Here is a 20,756-nt window from a genome sequence, read left to right on the forward strand (position 1 = left end):
GTCGAGCTATTGTTGCAAACGACGTTGGATCACAAGTAATTAATTCGCCTTCTCTGTTCTGATCAGTAATTACTCTGCTTATGTGCTGAAAGGACTCCTGAATAGCTATCAAAGCAGCTAAGGCCACTTGAATGTCTGACTGATGGAAATAATCGACATGTTTGTTATTTTTTGGCTGTACTGCATATGTATATGACGTCAACGCGTATGCGAGGATAGCCAGCGTGAGCAGCTCAGAGCACACTTTTGCGTTGTCAACCCTTTAGACGGGAACGCGACGGTGGAGCGTTTTTAAGATTTCCACTCTGGAGGGTGGGTTCATTTTTTTGCGTTTTTAAGCCCCAAAAACGCTGTCGCCGTCTAAACGAAAGGCACATCTGATAAAATATTTTGTCGGTTTCACCCGGGAGCGTTGTCGTGTAAAGCCAGCCTAAAACTTTTCACGTGCGCACGAGAAAGTTTTACGTGCACACGAGAAAGTTTTAAGTGCGCATGTGAAAGTTTTACGTGCGCACGTGAAAGATAAAAGTTTCGTCAGGTCCCTTTAGGGGCTCCGTAGTATTCTGATTTAGCCTACAGGACAACAGATAGATATCCATAAATCCCTCTGTATTTTTTCTCCTATGTGTTAACACAATGGAAAAAATACTTTTGAACCTGGCTTTATCCAAAGCTCAGATTTCGTGTTCTAAAATGTATGCAAATTAATGCACATTTAATTAGACAATGCATAATTTAAACATTAAATGACAGAAAATGACTCTTTGCTTATGTTAATGAAAGTGATCAACTGGGGAAGTTATCTGCTAGTTAAAAAAAATGGCATATTCACCTGTTGTGTCTCGCCTTAACAATGAAAAAAACACCATGAAGCCAGTCACTCTCCAAAAGTTAACATACGAAAACCACATAGGCCCCCGTGACTATAGGTTATAGTAAGCATTTTGAGGTATTTTTCCATTTACATTTCTAATCATTGTCAAAGTTACCTTTGATAACATTAATGTTTTAAGAAATAATGAAGAAATTATGACTTTTATTTTGAAGGATAGCCCAATGACTGCCATCGTAGTTGGCTCATTTCACCCGGTTTGGTTTCACCACGCATGTAGCTCAAGTCGCGAGCAGGACAATTTACATTCACCGCGCGGGAGAGCATTCGTAAATGTTGGTTTAAGACATTTGAGGGGCAACCAACACGATTTCACGTCTTATCGGGCACAAACAGCAAATCAGCGAACTTGAGAGTTGACGGAGCAACTAACTTGTCGGAGGAAGGTATGTGTTCGATAAGTAAACAGTAGCTGCGAGCTAGGTAGTACGGAGCCCGGGAAGGCTCAGGTTGGTGAATTTGTTTAACTGCACTTTTGCGTTCCCTCGCAACAGTGATGTATAAAGTACTAGAGATCCAGACTTGAGTAGAAGTACAAGTGCTCTATCAAAGAAGTGACTTGAGTAGAAGTGCTCTTTAAAAACCGTTCTTAAGTGGAAGTACTGAAGTATTAAACATGTTTTGTACTTTGCAAGTAGTTTATTTTTAAAAATACTACTCAAGTAGGCCTACTGAAAGTAGAAGTAGGCATTGTGTTATTAGCTGATTTGCGAACGAGATGGGTGCAAAAGGTATCAGCACAATCTTTTAGTGCAGGCCCCTTGGCAGACACACGGGGGCCATAGCCTAGGCCCTAGGCCCTAGACTAGGCTATAGTTAACCCTTATGCGGGGATCACATTAGCCACCGGCAAGCGGCAGCGGCAAGCGTAACGCAACGCTCAGACCATAATAATACATCCAAAACATTATATCTCGTTGCTAAGTTCAATCTTTGTTGCTACGTCCTTAGACGAATCTGATTGGTTAAAATACCTTAACATTCCAAAACTGATTGTGACGAGCCGAGCGTTGCGCTTCAAGGTTGAACCAAGTTCAACTCACAGTTTGCTCAACGCTAGCGTTACGCCAGCGTTGTCACCGTTCCGCTGCCGAACCATAGAAAACAATAGGAAACCTGCCGCTTGCCACTGGCTAATGTGATCCCCGCCTTAAGAGGGTACCGTCACACCGGTGTGTTTGGAATATTGGAAAATTAACATTCTAAAGAATGTCTGGGTTCATTGAATTCTACATAGAATTATAGAACGTTGAATTGTTGCGGAATGGAATCTTGTGTTAGAATGTTCAAAACCCACCCTTTTAAAACAAGGTCAGTAAATAACTGTATGGGTGTCCCAATGTCATTTGTAAGGGTGTTATGACCGATACAACTCACATTCAATACAATAATAGGTATACAGAATCATTGATCGTCTGTAGCCAATCTATCTATCTATCTATCTATCTAATGCATCAGTCAGGAGCCATAGCATGAAAAATACATGATAAGACTATAGTGTCACAATTGTTTTAAGATGGGTTAAGAATTTTGATACAGTCTTGATTTGGTTTGGGAGCCCCACCACACCAGTGGAGACCAGACATTACAAGGCATACTTCCCCAAACACACACAGTGAAAAGGTGGCTTCATATTGTATTTCAAACATTTTGAAATTCATATGAAGTTTACATTAGGCCTATTTATGATCTGCACAATTAGTTAAAATACATAGTATGTCAAGTCAAGTCAAGTGAAGTTTATTTATATAGCACATTTCATACACAGAGGTCATTCAATGTGCTTTACATAAACAAAATCCAAACAGTAATTATAGCAGATAAAAGCATAGATGGGCAAAGAGTGATAGTAGTAGTAATAATAATAATAATAATAAAAAGATCATAATAGAAAATAAAAACAAAGCATAAATCAAGATCAAATCAATAAGGAATAATTAACATAAAAGACTCCAGATGGAAAAATGGATAAACGGATTTGTTTGTCACCGACACACCACTAACGTGTAACGATGGAGCACATAAAAAATGTATCGGAGTAAAAGTATTGAACTCATCGAAAATATGTAGTGAAGTAAAAGTAGAATTAGGAGAAAAAGATAATACTTCAATAAAGTAGATACAGCATTTCAGTACTTAAGTAGAGCTTAAGTAGTTCTACTTCGTTACTATACATCTCTGCCTCGCAATAACGTCTACAGGCCTATTATTAGGAATGAGCAGTCACATGCCGATTTGGGCTGGACGGACATTTTGGAAGGATGGTTCTGGGATCAGTGTTGCCAGATTGGCTCCTTTTAACATCGTTCGGCAGGGGAAAATAAGCAGTAGGCAGGTAAATAACAAATAATTAAGTTCAATGGTTCTATGAGAAAAATTTCATTGGGCGTTTTTGTGCTGAAGACGGCGGGGTGATTGGGCGGAAATCAGTCAACCCAATCTGGCAACACTGTCTGGGATACGCTATTGGTTGCCAGGGGCAATGCCTTCAGAACTTAACAGAGACACGACTAAACATTCAGAGCTCTTTCATTTTGTGCATTTATTATTTCGGCAGGACAGAGACGGATCTGCATAGGCCTATAGTCATGAGCAGAATCTCAACTACTTTTTAGCTAATATAAATGGTTGGCCATTGAGCATTTTCAAAGGGGCAACAGTTTCTTAGACGGTTAGATTCTAGCTATAGGCAGCAAAGTCAGATGCACTTAGACAGCAACGTATGTTAGCAACAACATAAGGTAACCTACATTTCGTAGCTTTGAGACAACAACATAAAGAAATTTTTAGAGAACCTACCCGAGTGAAAATGCTAACATAAATGGTTGACCATTGAGCATTTTCAAAGAGGCAACAGTTTGTTAGACAGTTAGGTAGACAGCAATGTCAGATGCACTTAGCTAGACAGCAACGTTGGATGTTAGCAACAACATGAGGTAACCTGTCTGCCTACACTTCGTAGCTTTTAGACAACAACATAAAGACATTTTTAGAGAACCTACCCGAGTGAAAATGCAGATAACACATTCTCATCGACTGAGGGGTGCGATCGAAAGTAAGGTTCTTCTAATTGCAGCCAACCAAGCAATCCTACGTCTCCTCAGTTCACAGAAAAATGACCGTGTTCTTTTGAACTCGTTCATGCACAACACTGCTATTCTCCCTACTTAGTCTGACCAACTTTTTAAATTTGTTCACTGTTGAATGAATTATAGTATTGTTCTTTTTTATTTGTATGTCGCTTTGGACAAAGGACAGGCCAAATAGCATAACCATAACCAAGGTCAGACACCTGCCCCCCCTGATGCTGCATTTGTCCATTTAGGAAACCTAAAAAATGTAGGCTATTCCATATTCCAATGTTTTCCAAACGTATCGTGTGAGGTACTGGAGCAGTTTTTAACGCATAATGATTTCCAGGCATGAAACAGTGCGGAATTGCAAGAACCTCCTCTACTACCAAGTTAACAGCACATATAAATCAAGTTTAGTCGCTACTATCCTTCCAACGGGGGGCGGGACTCTCTACGGCTCTCTACCATGACGACAACTGCTCATTCCTAATATACGTTAAGCCGCAGGCCCCATATACGGTGTGAGAGGGGTAGAGAGGGTATGTGTGTGTGTGAGAGAGAGAGATTGGAGTGGGAGAGAGAGGCATGTTACAGCGACCAGAGCGATGTGAATGTAGGCTATATTGTTATAAAGATCACAAAATAAATCCTCGGATCCAAACCACTGTGCAAGTTATTAACCTGCTGCTGTTGTGAAGGAGAGAGGGAGTTAACCCGAGTCAATTCAAGTACCTCGGCCCTGGAGCAGCCAAATATAGTTGACAGGAACGACAGGAACACATAGGCTACAAGTTATTGTGAGGTAACGCAAAGTTATTGCGAGGGAACGCAAAAAGTATTGCGAGGGAACGCAAAATTATTGTGAGGGGACGCAAAGCTGTTGCAAGGGAATGCAAAAGTGCTGCTCAAAAATATTCTCCAACGTGACCCTTCCCAGGCTCCGTAAGCCAAAAGTCCCAGTTAACTTCCGGGAGTGACATTTGCGCATATGGCTGCGCTGATCTCAACACAACTTTGTATTCAAACCTTCATGATGAATGATCAGCACTTTTCCCAGAAAATTATGGTTGAGAGCTACTATCTGTAGTGTAGGGATGTACGCAATCAATAACAACATAAGGCCTATTCGGACGGGATTAGTTTTATGGGGGGACGCAGGTTTATCATATGACCTCTGTAATATAAATGTCATATTCGGACAGGACTAGACATCTCTGTCATCTTACCTGACATGGGAGGAGTAACTACGTTTACGTTCTGCCGTCACATCTTCGTCGCCGTGCACGTGATACTTTGCGTCAGGTACGTGCGGCATTTTCAGATTTGAAAGACTACACACAAGTTGGTTAAACTAGCAAACGTTAGCTTTATGTTATGCCATAAGTAGTTTGAAATGGCTAACAATATCAAGCTATTAGGCAAACTAGCTAACGTCCTATTAGGAGCTGCACATTATGTTATGTTTTCATTCAGACTATGGTGGAATTGTTTTCAAATCAGGATGTGACGAAATATTACAGACATCTTTACAGAGGGTCACGTTCGCATGGGATTAATATTACCTAAGGTAATTTCTCCGGACCGTTTTACGGAAGGTAAAAGTGTCTGTAAATGTCATACATACTCCGTTATGTTTACTGACATGGCGCGTCCGGACGGGACTACATTACCTGGTAATTATTACTTTACCTGATGTCACCCCATAAAACTAATCCCGTCCGAATAGGCCTATATAGTCTGTCTCAAACCGACTACTTCCGTGAGTACACTTTCGTACAGCACCCTATGTGCCCTGTGTGCTTACTGGCATAGTGTGCACATTTTAACAGAATAGTGTCGTCTCATATCAAACGCTAACCTCCGTGCACTTCATGGAAATGACGATCGTAACGTTTAAATATGTTTTTATTGGTGTCCTCAATTCCACCGTGACATGGTCGTACTGTGTCAAAACATGAACAGTTTATGTTGTAACTCGCTTGTACCTCTGTAAAGTGTGTTTTCCACCACTGCTGCTTCAGATTTCTCTACCGCGATTTCTACGAGTTTGAAAATACTCCCTCCCCTTCCGTTATTTAGCCAACATGGCGTCCGTTGAGGGCGAGAAGTGTCCAGCGTTCCACACTCAACTTTTTGACCGTTATGAGTGCACCATCCGGGGACTTGCAGTGCCCTTCGTATCGTTCGAAATTTCAGTGTAAACGCCCTCACGCACTCAAATTAAGTATTTTAAGTGCAGAAGTGCGCGGTTTGAGACACAGTGTTAGTCTTTAAAAAGAATAACAGCATTTTGCTTATAAAGGAGCATTTCACTCATTTGCATTAAGCTTTTAGCCTATATTGAAACCCAGTCATATGTTTGAATGGTCGTGGATCATTCCCTCATTTTCCCCTGAGATGGGAGAAAAAAGCCGAAAATGTACTTTTGTGTCATGTGGCTAAAAGCCAACTCCCAGAATTCCCTGCCTTTCACTGCCTTACCAACCCACCTACCAGGAAGTAGCTAGGCTACAAGTATACAAAAGGACTCATTAAAGTAACATTTTGGCATTAATAATGATTCTAAAATTAAAACGATCATTGTTTTATGTTGCACTCAATCTTGTGGCCATGTATCAATGTTGCTTATCTCAAACACAATGTAGGCTGTATTTGTCTTTATTTTGTCTCTCTGAGTACAGGTAATTGAAAACTGGATGGGATCGTCTGTGCTCTGCTAGCAACATGGACCTCGGACTTCCATTTAGTTCTGGCTGTGCTGAAGCACACCAGGTGGACCTGAGAGCGATTGTGAAAGAAGAAGATATAAAAGAGGAGGAATATGATCACATGACTACATGCCCCGAGGAAGAAGAAAAGCCCTTTGTAGAGTTTCACTGTAAAACTGAAACAGACGTCACAGAGTCACCAAGGTCAACTTGCAGTGAACTGCTACAGACAACAGTGAAGACTGAAGTGAAGAAAGAGGAAGATGAAGAAGAGGAAGATGAAGAAGAAGAGGAGGAGGAGGAAGAGGAGCAGCATGAACATGTGCTGGAAAGTAAGTCCTCTCAGATAGAGCTAAATAATCTGGTGTGTAGCAATGCATTTGTGTGACTCTAGAGGGCGCTGTTGCACTGAGGTCTGTATCAGATGTGTTGCAGTGAATAACTCACATGCACAATGTACTTACCCAAGTAGCCTACCAAAAGCTCATATATAGTCAACAAAGCAGCATGTCTAGATTGGAGATGTTGTTAGTTTACTCAATCAATCAATGTAAATGTAGTATGGTTTAGAGTAGCCGCTTAAAACGCAGCAAAACAAGAGCAGGGTCATTCCACTTCAAGTCAACAAATAACCTTCTGCTTGACCGCCTCAGATTTGCTTAAAAAATGTACAACCTAAAGAGTAACCATTTAAACTAACTTGGCCAAAATATTAGCTTAATATACCTTTTACATCCAGAGAAAAACATTTTTGAACATGGTACCCCCCTTCTGATTTTTGGCACATTTGCGCCTTCATCTAAATCTGCAGCAAAGTTCAGATGTCATTATCTCAAAAAGTGTTCAAGCTAAAGACTTAAAAAAAAAAATTCTGTGAATAATGATTGCTACCTATAGATTCCACATGGACATTTGTAAGCCCCTGTGTAACTTCAGTATCACTCAGCCGTGTTGCTCAGCAGCTTCACTCACTCTTAGTCTCTTTTTATTTATTTATTTTTTTGCGATCAGTTTTTTATTATTTATTTTCTCACTGTTATACATTGGAGGGGAAACTTCTTCAAAATAAAAACAAAGACATTAGAGTGATTACAGCGTCATTGAAAACAGAGGCACAATGAAATTGTGAGGCCAAACTTCTGATCCCTCTTTTTAGAGTGATTGGCCCAACTGTCACATCAAAGAAGAAGAAAGTCTGCACTTTGCATACAAATGTGTTAATTGCACAGACGTGGCACCGGGGCCAGATGTACTTAGACTAGCGATCGTAACGTTGCTTGCGCCAAGGCCAACACGCAGAAAGCACACGCTATGATACTTCAGTTTACGTCCGTATTTACCAATCCAGAAATTGGGTAATCTGTGCCGTTCTCCGCCCCCTAACGCAGTTTGGGAAGGACAACAACTGAATGACACTTCAATCAGAAGCGCAGTTGAATGAAGTTAACTGATGACAACATTAAAAGGAATCCAACGTTTAGCGATCATGAAATAATACAATGAAATAATACAATGCATAATGTCAACATGCAGGAAGATAATGAAGAGCAGTAGTTCATCATCATCATCATCATCATCATCAACCGTTTTTTATTCAGGACAATTGACTGAGCATCAAGCTCATGTAACTAGCATGTAACAACAATAATCAAAATAATAAAACTAGAATAAGAAAAAGATACAAAAAGCAAATAATAATAAGAAGAAGAAGAAGAAGAAGAAAAGAAGAGGAAAGTGTATGTATAAAAATAGTAATAATAATACTAAAATAAACATTTTACAACAGCCATATCATCAATCATACCTTTGAATTGGTCTAGTGACACAAACCTATCTAATTTGAATAATTCTTGGAATTTGTTCCATTTATTAGATGCAAAAAATGTAAAAGCTAATTGACCAAATTCTGATTTAATTTGAGGAGTTTGAAGAGATATAAAACCCTGGAATGTGTATTGTGGCAGATTGATTTCATATTCGGAAGAGTTAGGTAAGGAGGTAACTTTCCCAGTAATGCCTTATAAACAAAAAGGAGGCAGTGCCTTTCCCTCCTATCATAAAGGGAAGTCCATCCTACATTTTCATATAGTTTACAGTGATGAGTCCTGAACCCATCTCCAGTTCTACTCAAACTAGGCTTACTTGTGCACATAGGCTATGGAAGATTTATCAAATCTAACAAGTAGGAAAGTTTAAGTGGATGGCGTGAAAGTGAAAGTAGACGTTCGAAAGGCCAACGAAAGTTAAGGTTGATTTTGATGTAGTACAAAGACGCAAAACTGGTGGTCTACTTAGCGATTTTGTTGTCTTTGAATGATTCTCTTATAGATGTATTTAACAGCAAACCGCATTTAACACTTGCTTTTACAAGGCAGAAATATTTAGGCGCAAAATAGACGTGCGCTTTCACAGGCAGTTTTAGTACATACAGGGGAATACACAAACCTCCTACTATCATCTGACACTCCCATAAATCCATATGCATGAGACGGAAAAGCGCAATTTGCCATTTTCAGCTCCCGCGACAGGCAGTCACCTCATTGCGGTCTGTTTGTACATATCTTGCCATCTCGCCACGTTGCGAAACAAATACGCCTGAAGTGGGCGCAAAAGCGTGTGCTCGAGCAATAAACACGTTTGTATGCAAAATGTAAACAGACACGGCCCAATGTCTCATTTCCTGTAGGGGCGGGACTCGTTTTGATAAAGTGTAGGCAGTACAGTCTTTACATTGAAATTCAAGTGGTTCAAGTCACTTACGACAATTAAAAGCCCTAATTATTTTGACCAAGATTCCATTTATTAAAGCACTTAAAGTGGGAAACATCCAACGGGATGAATACTTTTAGGCACTTCTACTGTTTTACTACTGCACTACTGTATACCTATATGTTTTACATAAATATACTTAATAATTGTAATTCTATTTGAAGCTGAATATTTTCTTATCGATATTTAATTGCTGAATGTGTAACATCTGTCTGTCATTCTAAGTCTCTATAGCCACGTTTACATGGACAGTTTTTTGTCATTCCGATTTAAAAAATTTTGCGCCGTCTGTTTACATGGGCTACTTTCTATTCCGATCAGACGCTTGTAAGCGCTTTAGAATCTTTGATCGGAATAGCCGTTGTTTGCTACTTTTCATTGGGAAGATATTACAGTCAATCCGAATGACCGTATACACGAGCGTTCATTCGGAATAGGAACGGACTACACCACCTCTTCTATTCCGATTACAATTCTGATCGGATCAGGATTTTCATTCCGATTGAGGTGTTTATATGACTATTTTTATTCCGATTGAGCTGTTTTTCCGTTTCTAATCGGAATAGAAGTGTCCATGTAAACAGGGCTTATGGTAACTCTGCCAGAATATCTGTATCATTCTAAGTCTCTATGGTAACTCTTTCAGGTGTATCTGAACACCCACACTTGAGGCAACAGAAGACCCACGGCCATAATAACGAAGCACGTCCGTGCCACAGCACTGTCTGCAGGACGAGTTTCACTTGTCTTTCTCAACCTGAGAACCGCCAGCAGACTCGCTCTCCCGGTGTTTATCAATGGCAGAGAATTGGCAAAAGGCGACATAAATGTCTCTGTTGTGGAAAGGAGTTGTCTGGAGGTATTTCACATCTTAAACGCCATATGCTCATACACACTGGAGAGAAGCCTCATGAATGTGCCCAGTGTGGAAAAGCTTTTTCACAAATTTCAACTCTTAGCCTCCATATGTTAACACACACTGGAGTGAAGCCTCATGAATGTGCCCAGTGTGGAAAAGCTTTTACACAACTTTCACATCTGAAAACCCATATGTTAATACACACTGGAGAGAAGCCTCATGAATGTGCCCAGTGTGGAAAAGCTTTTACACGAATTTCACATATGAAAGCCCATATGTTAATACACACTGGAGAGAAGCCTCATGAATGTGCCCAGTGTGGAAAAGCTTTTATACGAATTTCACATATGAAAACCCATATGTTAATACACACTGGAGAGAAGCCTCATGAATGTGCCCAGTGTGGAAAAGCTTTTACACGCATCATTAACCTTAAAAACCACATGCTCACAGTCTGTGGAGAAAAGCCTCATAAATGTACCCAGTGTGGAAAAGCTTTTACACAACTTTCATATATGAGAGCCCATATGTTAATACACACTGGAGTGAAGCCTCATGAATGTGCCCAGTGTGGAAAAGCTTTTACACACATCATTATCCTTAAAAAACACATGCGAATACACACTGGAGAGAAGCCTCATAAATGTACCCAGTGTGGAAAAGCTTTTACACAACTTTCACATATGAGAGCCCATATGTTAATACATACTGGAGAGAAGCCTAAAGAATGTGCCCAGTGTGGAAAAGCTTTTACACGCATCCTTGGCCTTAAACAACACATGCGAATACACACTGGAGAGAAGCCTCATAAATGTACCCAGTGTGGAAAAGCTTTTACACAACTTTCAAATATGAAAAAACACATGCGAATACACACTGGAGAGAAGCCCCATAAATGTGCTCAGTGTGGAAAAGCGTATTTACAGATTTCACAGTTGGAGACTCACATGATGACACACACAGGGGAGAAGCCTCATATATGTGCCCAGTGTGGGAGTGCTTTTCTCAGAGCGGCACGCCTAACACGCCACACGCGTCTTTGTTTGAAACATCGTTCAGAATTTACTTAAATCTTCAGAAGCAAATGATGGCTCACCCTGCCGAACTAGGCAGGTTTTGTTTGCCCTATGACCGCTTCAAAACCTTGCAATAGGTATAATCGTACAGCTAGCGTATTCCTGGGAAATATTTACCCATCAATCTTAGCCCTCGCTGCTGTGTGCAAACTCTGAAAGGATCTTTTCTGTGAAATATATATGTTTTACATAACTATAAAAATGCAAGAAATTTTGTATTTTATTATTATTATGGTTATTATTATCTTATTTTTTTATTTCATTATTTATTTATTTATTTATACTAACTGTATGTTAATTGAACAATATGAATGTGAATGTGAACTGTATATATATATATATATATATATATATATATATATTACAGTGCCTATAGAAAGTCACCATACCCTTTTTGAAATAGTTACTTTTTTTGTCTTACAGCCTGAAATCAAAACCCATTTTTAAAAAATATTTTTCCAGTTTTATTTACAAATTTAGCTGTACAACATCAAAATAATGAAAAAAGTCAACAGTTCTGAAAATTAATAAAAAAAATATAGAATAACAGGGTTGGAAAAGTCATCATATCCCTGACTTAATACTTTGTCAAAATAGGTTTTGATTTCAGGCTGTAAGACAAGAAACATAACTACTTCAAAAGGGTATGATGACTTTCTATAGGCACTGTGTGTATATATAGATATATCTATTTTCCCACATTGTTCACAGCAAGAAGGCATGGATTGTAGACAAAGTGGTTATAACCAAGGTGAACTTGAATTTTTGCTCAATGTGCCCAAATATTGATTGAATTTGTCAGGCAGTGTTGTTGATCTGTATTGTTGAAATTTTAAACAATTAAACAGAATTGTGAAATATTTGGCCTCATGTTATACAAGAACTAAACTGTGTTTTGAGGAAATATTAGATTCCTGACCACTTTTATAGTCTATATAATAGGCCTTAGGTCTGGAGAGAACACTGACACATTTTAAGCCTATAATGCAACATAATATTTTAAGAGCATCAAACTATTAAAATGTATATTATGTAAGCACAGACAATATAACATTTTTTAATTTTATTAGGTGAACTGACATTTTGCCACAGCAATGAATTCATCCAACAGAATCATGTAAGATCAATGTGAAGCACCGAAGTACTGAACCAGTAAGGTGAATTAATACATGGGATGTCTTGGTATCACCATGTGTTCCCATTAGCCTTTGCAAGAACAGTGAGACATGCAACTAACAAAAGCCAAAACAATCATGCAATAGCCAAACGTTTCACACAAGTTCCCTAAAGCATAATGCTTAGAAACCAGTACAATTTGGAGCCAAGTTTTATCTGAGGTTATGTTATCTCCACTTCTGAAGCACTTACATGCACCAAACCTTCCAGTCCAAACTATATTTACAAGACCTTTACAGAGGTGTTTTTTAATATTTATTATTCCTAACCTGATATGACATTTTACATAGCAAAAATGCTTTTTCAAGGCTATTGACAGTATATTCTGATTTACAGGACAACAGAAGTAGATATCCATAAATCCCTCTGTATTTTACTCCCATATGTTAACACAATGAAAAAAATACTTTTGAACCTGGCTTTTCCAAAGCTCAGATTTCGTGCTCTAAAATGTAGGCTATGCAAATTGCTACACATTTACTTTGTACATTTTTTTTACTTGTAATAAATGTTTTCTTATGTTAATGAAAGTAATCAACTGGGGAAGTTAGATATCTGCTAGTTAAAAAAATTACCCTATTCACCTAGGGGGGAATTCTCCCATGCGCGTAAGGGTGCTTAAGTCCAAAAAAACGCGCAACTACGTGTAACGTGGTAAACTCTCTTCTTTAGATCTGCGTTGTGTTGTTAGTTGAGGAATAGTTCTAAATGCCGAGTCGTGTTGTACAATAGTTGGCTATCTGCAACCGTTTATTCGTTGCCCCTGACAACAAGACAGACAACAGTCAGGACCTTCGCCACTAGCCGTTCACAAGTTGATGAAATTACACCCGAAAATGTATATAACAGACTGGGGCGAATATCACAAACATGAAATTAAATGTGTACCTGACAACAAGACAGACAACAGTCAGGACCTTCGCCACTAGCCGTTCACAAGTTGATGAAATTACACTATATAAGGGAAACAAAATAAGCCTTAAAATGATCATAACGGCGACGGCGAACATGCTAATCATGTTAGATAAACGCCAGCCGATAAAAGATTAAAAACCAGTACAAAAGATGATAACAATTTGTAAACATCTACACAAACAACAATACATGTATAAATATAGCTGCAAGCAGCAATGTGGGGGCCAAGCAGGCAGGTGAAAAGGCCAGAGTTGCCATGGTAACTCAATGCTGTTAAGTCAGGCATGTAGATTTAAGCAGTGACAAGAATTTTGATGTCAAACAACCCAAGATTGGCCGAGATGCAAGCTCACTTCCTGTTCGGCGGCTTTGCCGCCAACTTTGATTGGCTGTTGTGGGAGAACTTTTTAAGATATCGTTTCGAAAATCAAGGCCTTTTTTAGACTCGGGCTGAAGATCATTTGTGTAAAGTTTCGTGAAGAACGGTCAAAGTTTGTGACCGGTCCAAATGTTTCAGTGGTTTTGATTAAATCCAATATGGTGGCAGAATCAATTATGTTGATGTCACAAATTGAGCTGGGCTAGCCTTTGGACCTCCCTGAGTATTACCAGACACCACTAGCAAGTTTTAATTCCAAACACATCAACAGCTACAGGCCTAAATGCCTTTTGACTAAATGTGGCGCCCCCTAGAGGTCAAAGGTCACGAAATTTCTTGAGCCTCCTTCTGATGAGGTTCTGAGTCCATGTACTAAGTTTGGTTTTGATGCGTGCAAGGGTTGCTGAAATATGAGCCCACTTCCTGTTTGGCGGCTTCGCCACGAACTTCGATTGGCTGTTACGGGCGAACGGTTATAGTTCCGAAGAAAAAAAATAATTTCAGAATACAGGATGGTCTGTAGATTATGTGTGTGAAGTTTGGTGTCGATCGGACAAAATCTGTAGGAGGAGAAGTGTTTTAAGTGTTTTTGACAAAATCCAAAATGGCGGAAAATCCATCATGGCGGAAAATGACATCATAGGGTCCGTTGAACTCAAGCTGGTCCACAGACTCCAATGATACCTGAATTTTGAAAATTGACCCAAGGGGTCAAAAGTTACGTGTGTGAACGCACGTCCAACTTTGACCTGTTGGTGGCGCTAGAGCGTATGAGGTGCCGACATGAAACTTGGTGAAATTAATCATTGGACTGTCCCCAATCAGTGTGCCAAATTTCACAACTTTTCACCAGTCGGTTCTATGGGCTGCCATAGACTTCAATGGCAGAAGAATTATAATAGTTTATAACTAGAAAATGTAATTCCATGGAAGGAATTACCATTGCATGTAAATGCAAAAAGGTTACTGACATAATTGTATTAGGCCTATAGTTAAAAAGACAACTAGGCTACACAGACGAATAGATAAATAACAATAACCCAATTACAATTCCACTGAAATTAGGCTACTTGGAAAGTCACATTTAAAAAGTGATTTATGAAAATGCATCAAAATTGTGGATAGGCCTATTAGGCTATTTTGGAAAATAACTCTTCATTTATTAGAATTTGAAAAGACTGAAATGAAGTTGCCAACTTCAAACGAGTTGCAAGAGCTGACACTTTAGTGGTGAAACGACTGGTAGGATAGCTTATAGCCTTCAAGCAGGTTAAAAGTAGGCATGGAATACGGAATACAATCTCATTCTCAAACAACGCCAATCAACGATGATGCAGCAACAGGTAGGATATCTAGCAAATGTAACGTTAGCTTACAGTAGGCCTAGGATATTTTATGTAGGCTACACATTTTACAGGATGAGCTAGTATGTTCTTCGAAGTGTGTTCAGGTGCGTGATTGTCCTAATAGGAATGTACAATAAGCTTAGGTTTTTAATTTGTGAATGATACCGAAAGCTTTAAATGATTGCCTGGCTGGCAAGTCTAACGACTAGCTTGCTAAACCCTGTTCGCCTTGCAGCCTACCCCGACGTTAAACGTTAGCCTGGAGCAAGTTTGGTTGTCGTTAGCTAAGTAAATACAGTGTTTACATTGACGTTAGGTTAGATTGTCTTTAGGTTAGATTGTCTTTAGCTGTTGATAACGTTACCGAGAGCAAACCGGTTAGGCTACTGTAACGATATAAACAAATCAAGTAAGGAGTAGCCTAACAGGAGACAAGACGACAACGCCCTGGATTACAGTGGCAAGGTAGAATGTTTTCACAGCTGTAGACGTAACGTAACATTCACGTTTAGCCTGGTTTAGCGCAGTGGTGATGCCATGGCTTTGGATCAGACTCAGAGATCCTTGATTACTGACAGCTGAGCACTGACGTAACAATTAGTCTTTGCCGCCAAAGGGTCTCAATGTAAACTCTATGGGAATTTTAAACTTTTTTATCGTAAATATCTCAAAAAGTATAAAGTTCACAAATGTGAAAAATACATAGAACAAATCTCCGTTACAAGACCTGTGTATGAGTGTTTGAATGACGTCAAACGGTTCAGTGGTTTTAGAGCCTTTGATCGTTGATTTTGGTCGGAAGCAGAATAATTATCCCGATAAGAAGAACAGTGATAACAGTACATTGCATTTAACATGCAATGTAATAATAAGAAAACTAAGCATCACTATGGGTGCCTTCGCAGCTTCGCTGCTTGGCCCCCAATTATGAAGTAATATATCTTTAGAAGGACTCATATTACAGTATATCATATAAATTAACAGAAGTGCAAATCTTTTCAACCTACCCCGAAAATGTATATAACAGACTGGAACGAATATGACGAACATTAGCTAGTTCCTAAGTAGGGTAGGGTCTCGTGCTAAGAATAGTAACAAAGTATATAACAAGTGGAATCACATATTACTCTGTTACATACGTGCATTTCCCTGTAAGTGAATTCTGCCATCCACTTAAATCGGCCATTTACGTGTGGTAGAGAGAGTTGCGCGTTTTGGGTGGAGCAACCCCAACATCTGGGCGTTTCTTATATACAGTGGGTACGGGTTGAGAATGCACCTTTTGCCGCGGGACTCCCGAAGACATCCCGTAGGCTGTCAAGACGATTATTTTCAGGCTAAGGCAATATACCCAAACAACCACCAGGTGGCAGAAAGTGTCAACCCGCATTTCAAATTTCAATATAATCACATGTAACAGACTGACAGTCATAAACAGTATAAGCCATTGCCTGTCTAAAAAAATCTTTAATGAAGTGTCACTAGCCTGTCACATAATTAGGCTACATGGGGGGGGGGGGGGAACGTAATCGGAACAGCACGGCACAAACATACTTGACACAGAGGACATTGAATGGATGAATGGAGTATTGTACCGTGTTCTCTGATGTTACAATAGTATATATTCAACTCTAATTCATAAAAATTAAACTCAATTGCAATTTTACAAGCCCATTAAAACCTTATATTTAGGCTGGGTATGGTCCGTTTGATGGCGCCCACTTAAAACTTTCTCGTGTGCACGTAAAACTTTCTCGTGCGCACCTAAAACTTTCACGTGCGCACCTGAAAAGCTTTAGGTGCGCACCTGAAAGTTTCAAGTGCCCACCTGAAAGTTTAGACCAGCCGGACGGCAAGATGACAAGTCGAATTAATGGGTTCTGATGGGACGTAGCATAGCTCAGAGATTATAGTGAGATTTACCTTCATAATGTCATATCGGTTTGAAATATTTTAGCCCAGAAATACTGGGTGTTAATATAGGCTACAGTAGGCTAATGTTAACAGTACGATCTAGCTGCCAGCTATCACCAGCTTTAATTACTGTAATATGTTTCGTGGTCGGAGAAGGAGTTAAATCACACGCAGACAAGGAGTCACGTTTTACAATTTATTTAAGGTTACACACACAACCAACCTCCCAAATGCACCAGCCCTGCATTCATCCACACGCAACCCACCTAAAACAGCCCTCTCTATGGCGGAGTTACGCTAGGGGAAGGGACTGGCCATTAACCCCGGCCTGGGGCTAACTATGCCCGCACACACACACACACACACACACAGTCCTGTTAGCTCGTAGAGTCCATGGGTAGTCTACAGCCAGCTTGCAGAGTCCAGCGTTAGCTCGTAAAGCCCAAGTAGCTCACAGTTAGCTCAGAGGTAGTCCACTTAGTCCAGAGGTAATCCACCGTTAGCTCGTAGAGTCCATACCCAGATAGCAAACTTCATTGATTTAAAGTTGAAAATTGGTCAGATTGGTTGATGTTTGGTTGAATTTAAAAAGTCAACATCAATTCAATGTTTAAGTGTAATCATAATTTCAACATTGAAAAACTGGCGTTGAATCAACATTGCTTAAAGGTTGGGTTTCCCATGATTAAAAGTTAAGCATTTCATCAACATTGTTTCAATGTCAATGTTCCGAAGGTGTGGCCCAAAGATTCTAGAATAGAGCTTTGGTACGCGCTTTAATCAACCATCCAATCAGCAAGCAGCATTTTATTTGAATTTTCTCCTGGAGGAACTGGAGCCTCTCGCTGCTGCACTGCAAACGTTAGAGAAGAAGAAATAGAAGTATCAGCTTAACATTTGTAAAGGTAAGTTCGACATTTCTCATTTTTTATCGGTCACTATTGAGAAACTAAACTAGAAAAAGTTGTTAAATGGGTTATTCCAAGATGTAGTTCGACCGTGTTGGTGAAAGAACTGAATTTGTTGTTCGTTAGTGCTAACATCATTATGCTAGTGAGTTAGATTAGCTATTATGTTAATATTCGTTTTTAGACTTGAAGTTGGAAAGGTTGCTATTGATTCACGGTTAAATTGTTATCGATACGTGGATGGTTAGTCTAGTGTTGGTTGGTTGGTTACCATTAGCAGGTAGCAGCTACATCCATTTTGAAGATTGGAGCACCAGAACTAACTGCTAACCGTTAGCTTATTAGCTTGCAGAGCTCCAGCCCTTGCCGTGACCCAGCTTTAGCTGCTAGCTGCTACCGAAGGAAGCTCTCGACACCTGGGACCGTTGATCCGCTGAGCTCGGTAGCGAGAGAGCTATGAATATTACCGACACACGTAAAAGAATGATCTGCATATGCGTTGGCGAATCTGGTCGTAGGTGTGACCCACTGTTTCACTGACTAATCAGAAAACCATCATCAAATATTGCCTTTCAAACAATTTCAAACCATTTACTCGTCAGCCAGCGCTTTTGCTGCCCAAACTTCTAAAACTTAGGCAATCATTTTTCACTGCTAGCAATGCAATCCTAGTGGGTCGTGGTGGGCTCGTCAGTCAGCTCTTCCCATATGGAAAATATAGAAAAAACTTATATGCCAGCAATGTGTTTTATATACAAAACTTGTATGATTTACTCTTGAAAATGGCCCTTTTCTCGTTTTCCTCATACAACGTCATACAGTCCTTACAGGTTAGCCTACAATGTTTTATATGTTTCAGGTTACACAGATTTAGCAAGGATCTTATAATGGTTTCACTGGCATATAAAAACCTGATAGATTAAGAGTAAATCATAAACGTTTTGTATATAAAACACATTGCTGGCATATAAGTTTTTCTATATCTTTTCCGTATGGGTTTTGCTGCTCAAACCTAACAATTCTCATTTTGGTAGATTGTGGTCGTCTTAAATATCCATATAATGTCATGTCTCATGACAGGTCTCATTAACAGTGGTCTTCTGTCACCACTGTATCCCCAAATTATTGTCTCTATCTTTTTGTTGCATAGCTTTAGCTCACTTCATCATCCTAGGTATGCCACAGCTACCCCCCCCGCCTCCTCTCCATCTCTCCATCTCTCCATCTCTCCATTTGAAACTCCAAATATATGCCTAAAGTGTCCCCTCTTCTTTCTCCTTATGCAGATGTCCTGGCTCTCAACAAAGGCACCAGGCAGGATTGGGGTTTTTTTGCATTCCCATAAGCCTGACTTCCTGATGTCCACTACACTCTGTTCTCAACCTTCTCCAGTCTTTTGCACACTGTGGTAAGTATCCCCAAATTCTTGTTTCTATCTTTTTGTTATATAACTTCTACCTATCACCTCACCTCATCATCCTAGGTCTGCCACAGCGATATCTTTCTCCCTCTCTCTATTTGAAACTCCACATGTATGCCAAAAGTGTTCCCTCTTCTTTTTCCTTATGCAGATGTTCAGATGTCCTATAAGCCTGACTTCCTGATGTCCACTACACTCCGTTCTCAACCTTCTCCGGTATTCTGCAAACTATGGTAAGTATCCCTTCATTTGTTGCACAACTTCATCAAACTTTATTCTTTCTAGCTCATTCCTTTTTTTTTTGAAAGACATCTCTGCCCGAGTACTTTTCCTTTTTTATTTTACTTTGTTACTGCTCTTACTCCTCCCATCCGTTTGTCCATGGAAGTAATTATTTGACTTAGAAACTCTCTAAATCTCATTACTTGACACGTGTGTTTTCTGTGCTCTCTCCTTTTAATAATCAGAATGCCTCCTTGTGTTGGATTCATGATGTTCACCATACTGCACGGCCTACTTTTTTTCTTCGCAAGCTATGGAAAGAAACTCTGTTCAGCTCATGAAACGGACTGTTCACATTTTTGGACTTATGTGGAGGAAGCAGGGTATCCTGGTAATTTTATTTTGCAGCTACTATGCTCTCGTATATACAGTGTAGGCCCAACAAAGAGAGAAATCTGAACTGGCAAAGCTGCTCTATATGCATCACAGGTCGATATTGTTGACCTTCACAAATCAGTTTCAGTTGTACATTTAGATAATTCCAAACATTGATGTCAACACACTGCTGTTCTTGTACCTAATAATAACTTTGAGTTAGTCATGGCAAAATGTGTGCAAAATATGTGATGGTTGACTTCAGAGTAAACACTCATGTTTGACACATTGAACTTGTAGTAGAGTTGTTTGCATTAATTGAACAGGCCATCTTTGTTTTTTTGTATGTGAAGGTCATTAACAAGGAATAAAATGATTTTCATATTCAACACCTTTGTTATTCATTTTGCTTAGTGAGACTTGAGACAAATGTTAAGCCAACTTGAATTCATGGTTATTATGGCAATGGTATGTTTGGTGAACTGTGCTTTTTTTAATTACTGAAAATCTTAATTTTTACTGTTCAAAGCGCAGTTTGTTGCACTGTATTTATCACGGACATGTTATGCCAGCCAATACAACCTTTACCGGCAGCTGGTTCCAGAACCTCACTGCGTAAGTTAAAGTGTTACGTTGTCCCGGTAACGCGATTTCCTGTTCTAAACAAATGACCTGCATGCATGTGGCATTTTCTATCGCCTCACCGTGTTGTTTATTTCAAAA

General features: G+C 39.5%; 1 protein-coding gene and 1 long non-coding RNA gene across 4 annotated transcripts; both read left to right on the forward strand.

Moving 5' to 3' along the window:
• Positions 1-1,153: 1,153 nt before the first annotated feature.
• Positions 1,154-11,494, forward strand: LOC134092742 (zinc finger protein OZF-like). 2 transcript variants are annotated; one of them, XM_062545828.1, is made up of 3 exons: positions 1,154-1,278; positions 6,612-7,006; positions 10,090-11,494. In XM_062545828.1, the coding sequence occupies exons 2-3, from the start codon at positions 6,691-6,693 to the stop codon at positions 11,370-11,372; spliced, it is 1,599 nt and encodes a 532-aa protein (XP_062401812.1). In that variant the 5' UTR covers positions 1,154-1,278; positions 6,612-6,690; the 3' UTR covers positions 11,373-11,494. The 2 variants fall into 2 exon arrangements, with proteins under 2 accessions (XP_062401812.1, XP_062401896.1); XM_062545912.1 differs by having other exon boundaries at positions 1,198-1,278; positions 6,648-7,006.
• A 6,471-nt stretch (positions 11,495-17,965) lies between these two features.
• Positions 17,966-19,661, forward strand: LOC134098500 (uncharacterized). Of its 2 annotated transcripts, none has more exons than XR_009941070.1 (3): positions 17,966-18,013; positions 19,303-19,424; positions 19,588-19,661. It is a non-coding gene; the product is annotated as an uncharacterized LOC134098500 (long non-coding RNA). The 2 variants fall into 2 exon arrangements; XR_009941063.1 differs by having other exon boundaries at positions 17,992-18,534.
• Positions 19,662-20,756: the final 1,095 nt, after the last annotated feature.

The sequence above is a fragment of the Sardina pilchardus genome, chromosome 1, assembly GCF_963854185.1.
Source record: "Sardina pilchardus chromosome 1, fSarPil1.1, whole genome shotgun sequence".
NCBI classification, from domain to species: Eukaryota; Metazoa; Chordata; class Actinopteri; order Clupeiformes; family Clupeidae; genus Sardina; species Sardina pilchardus.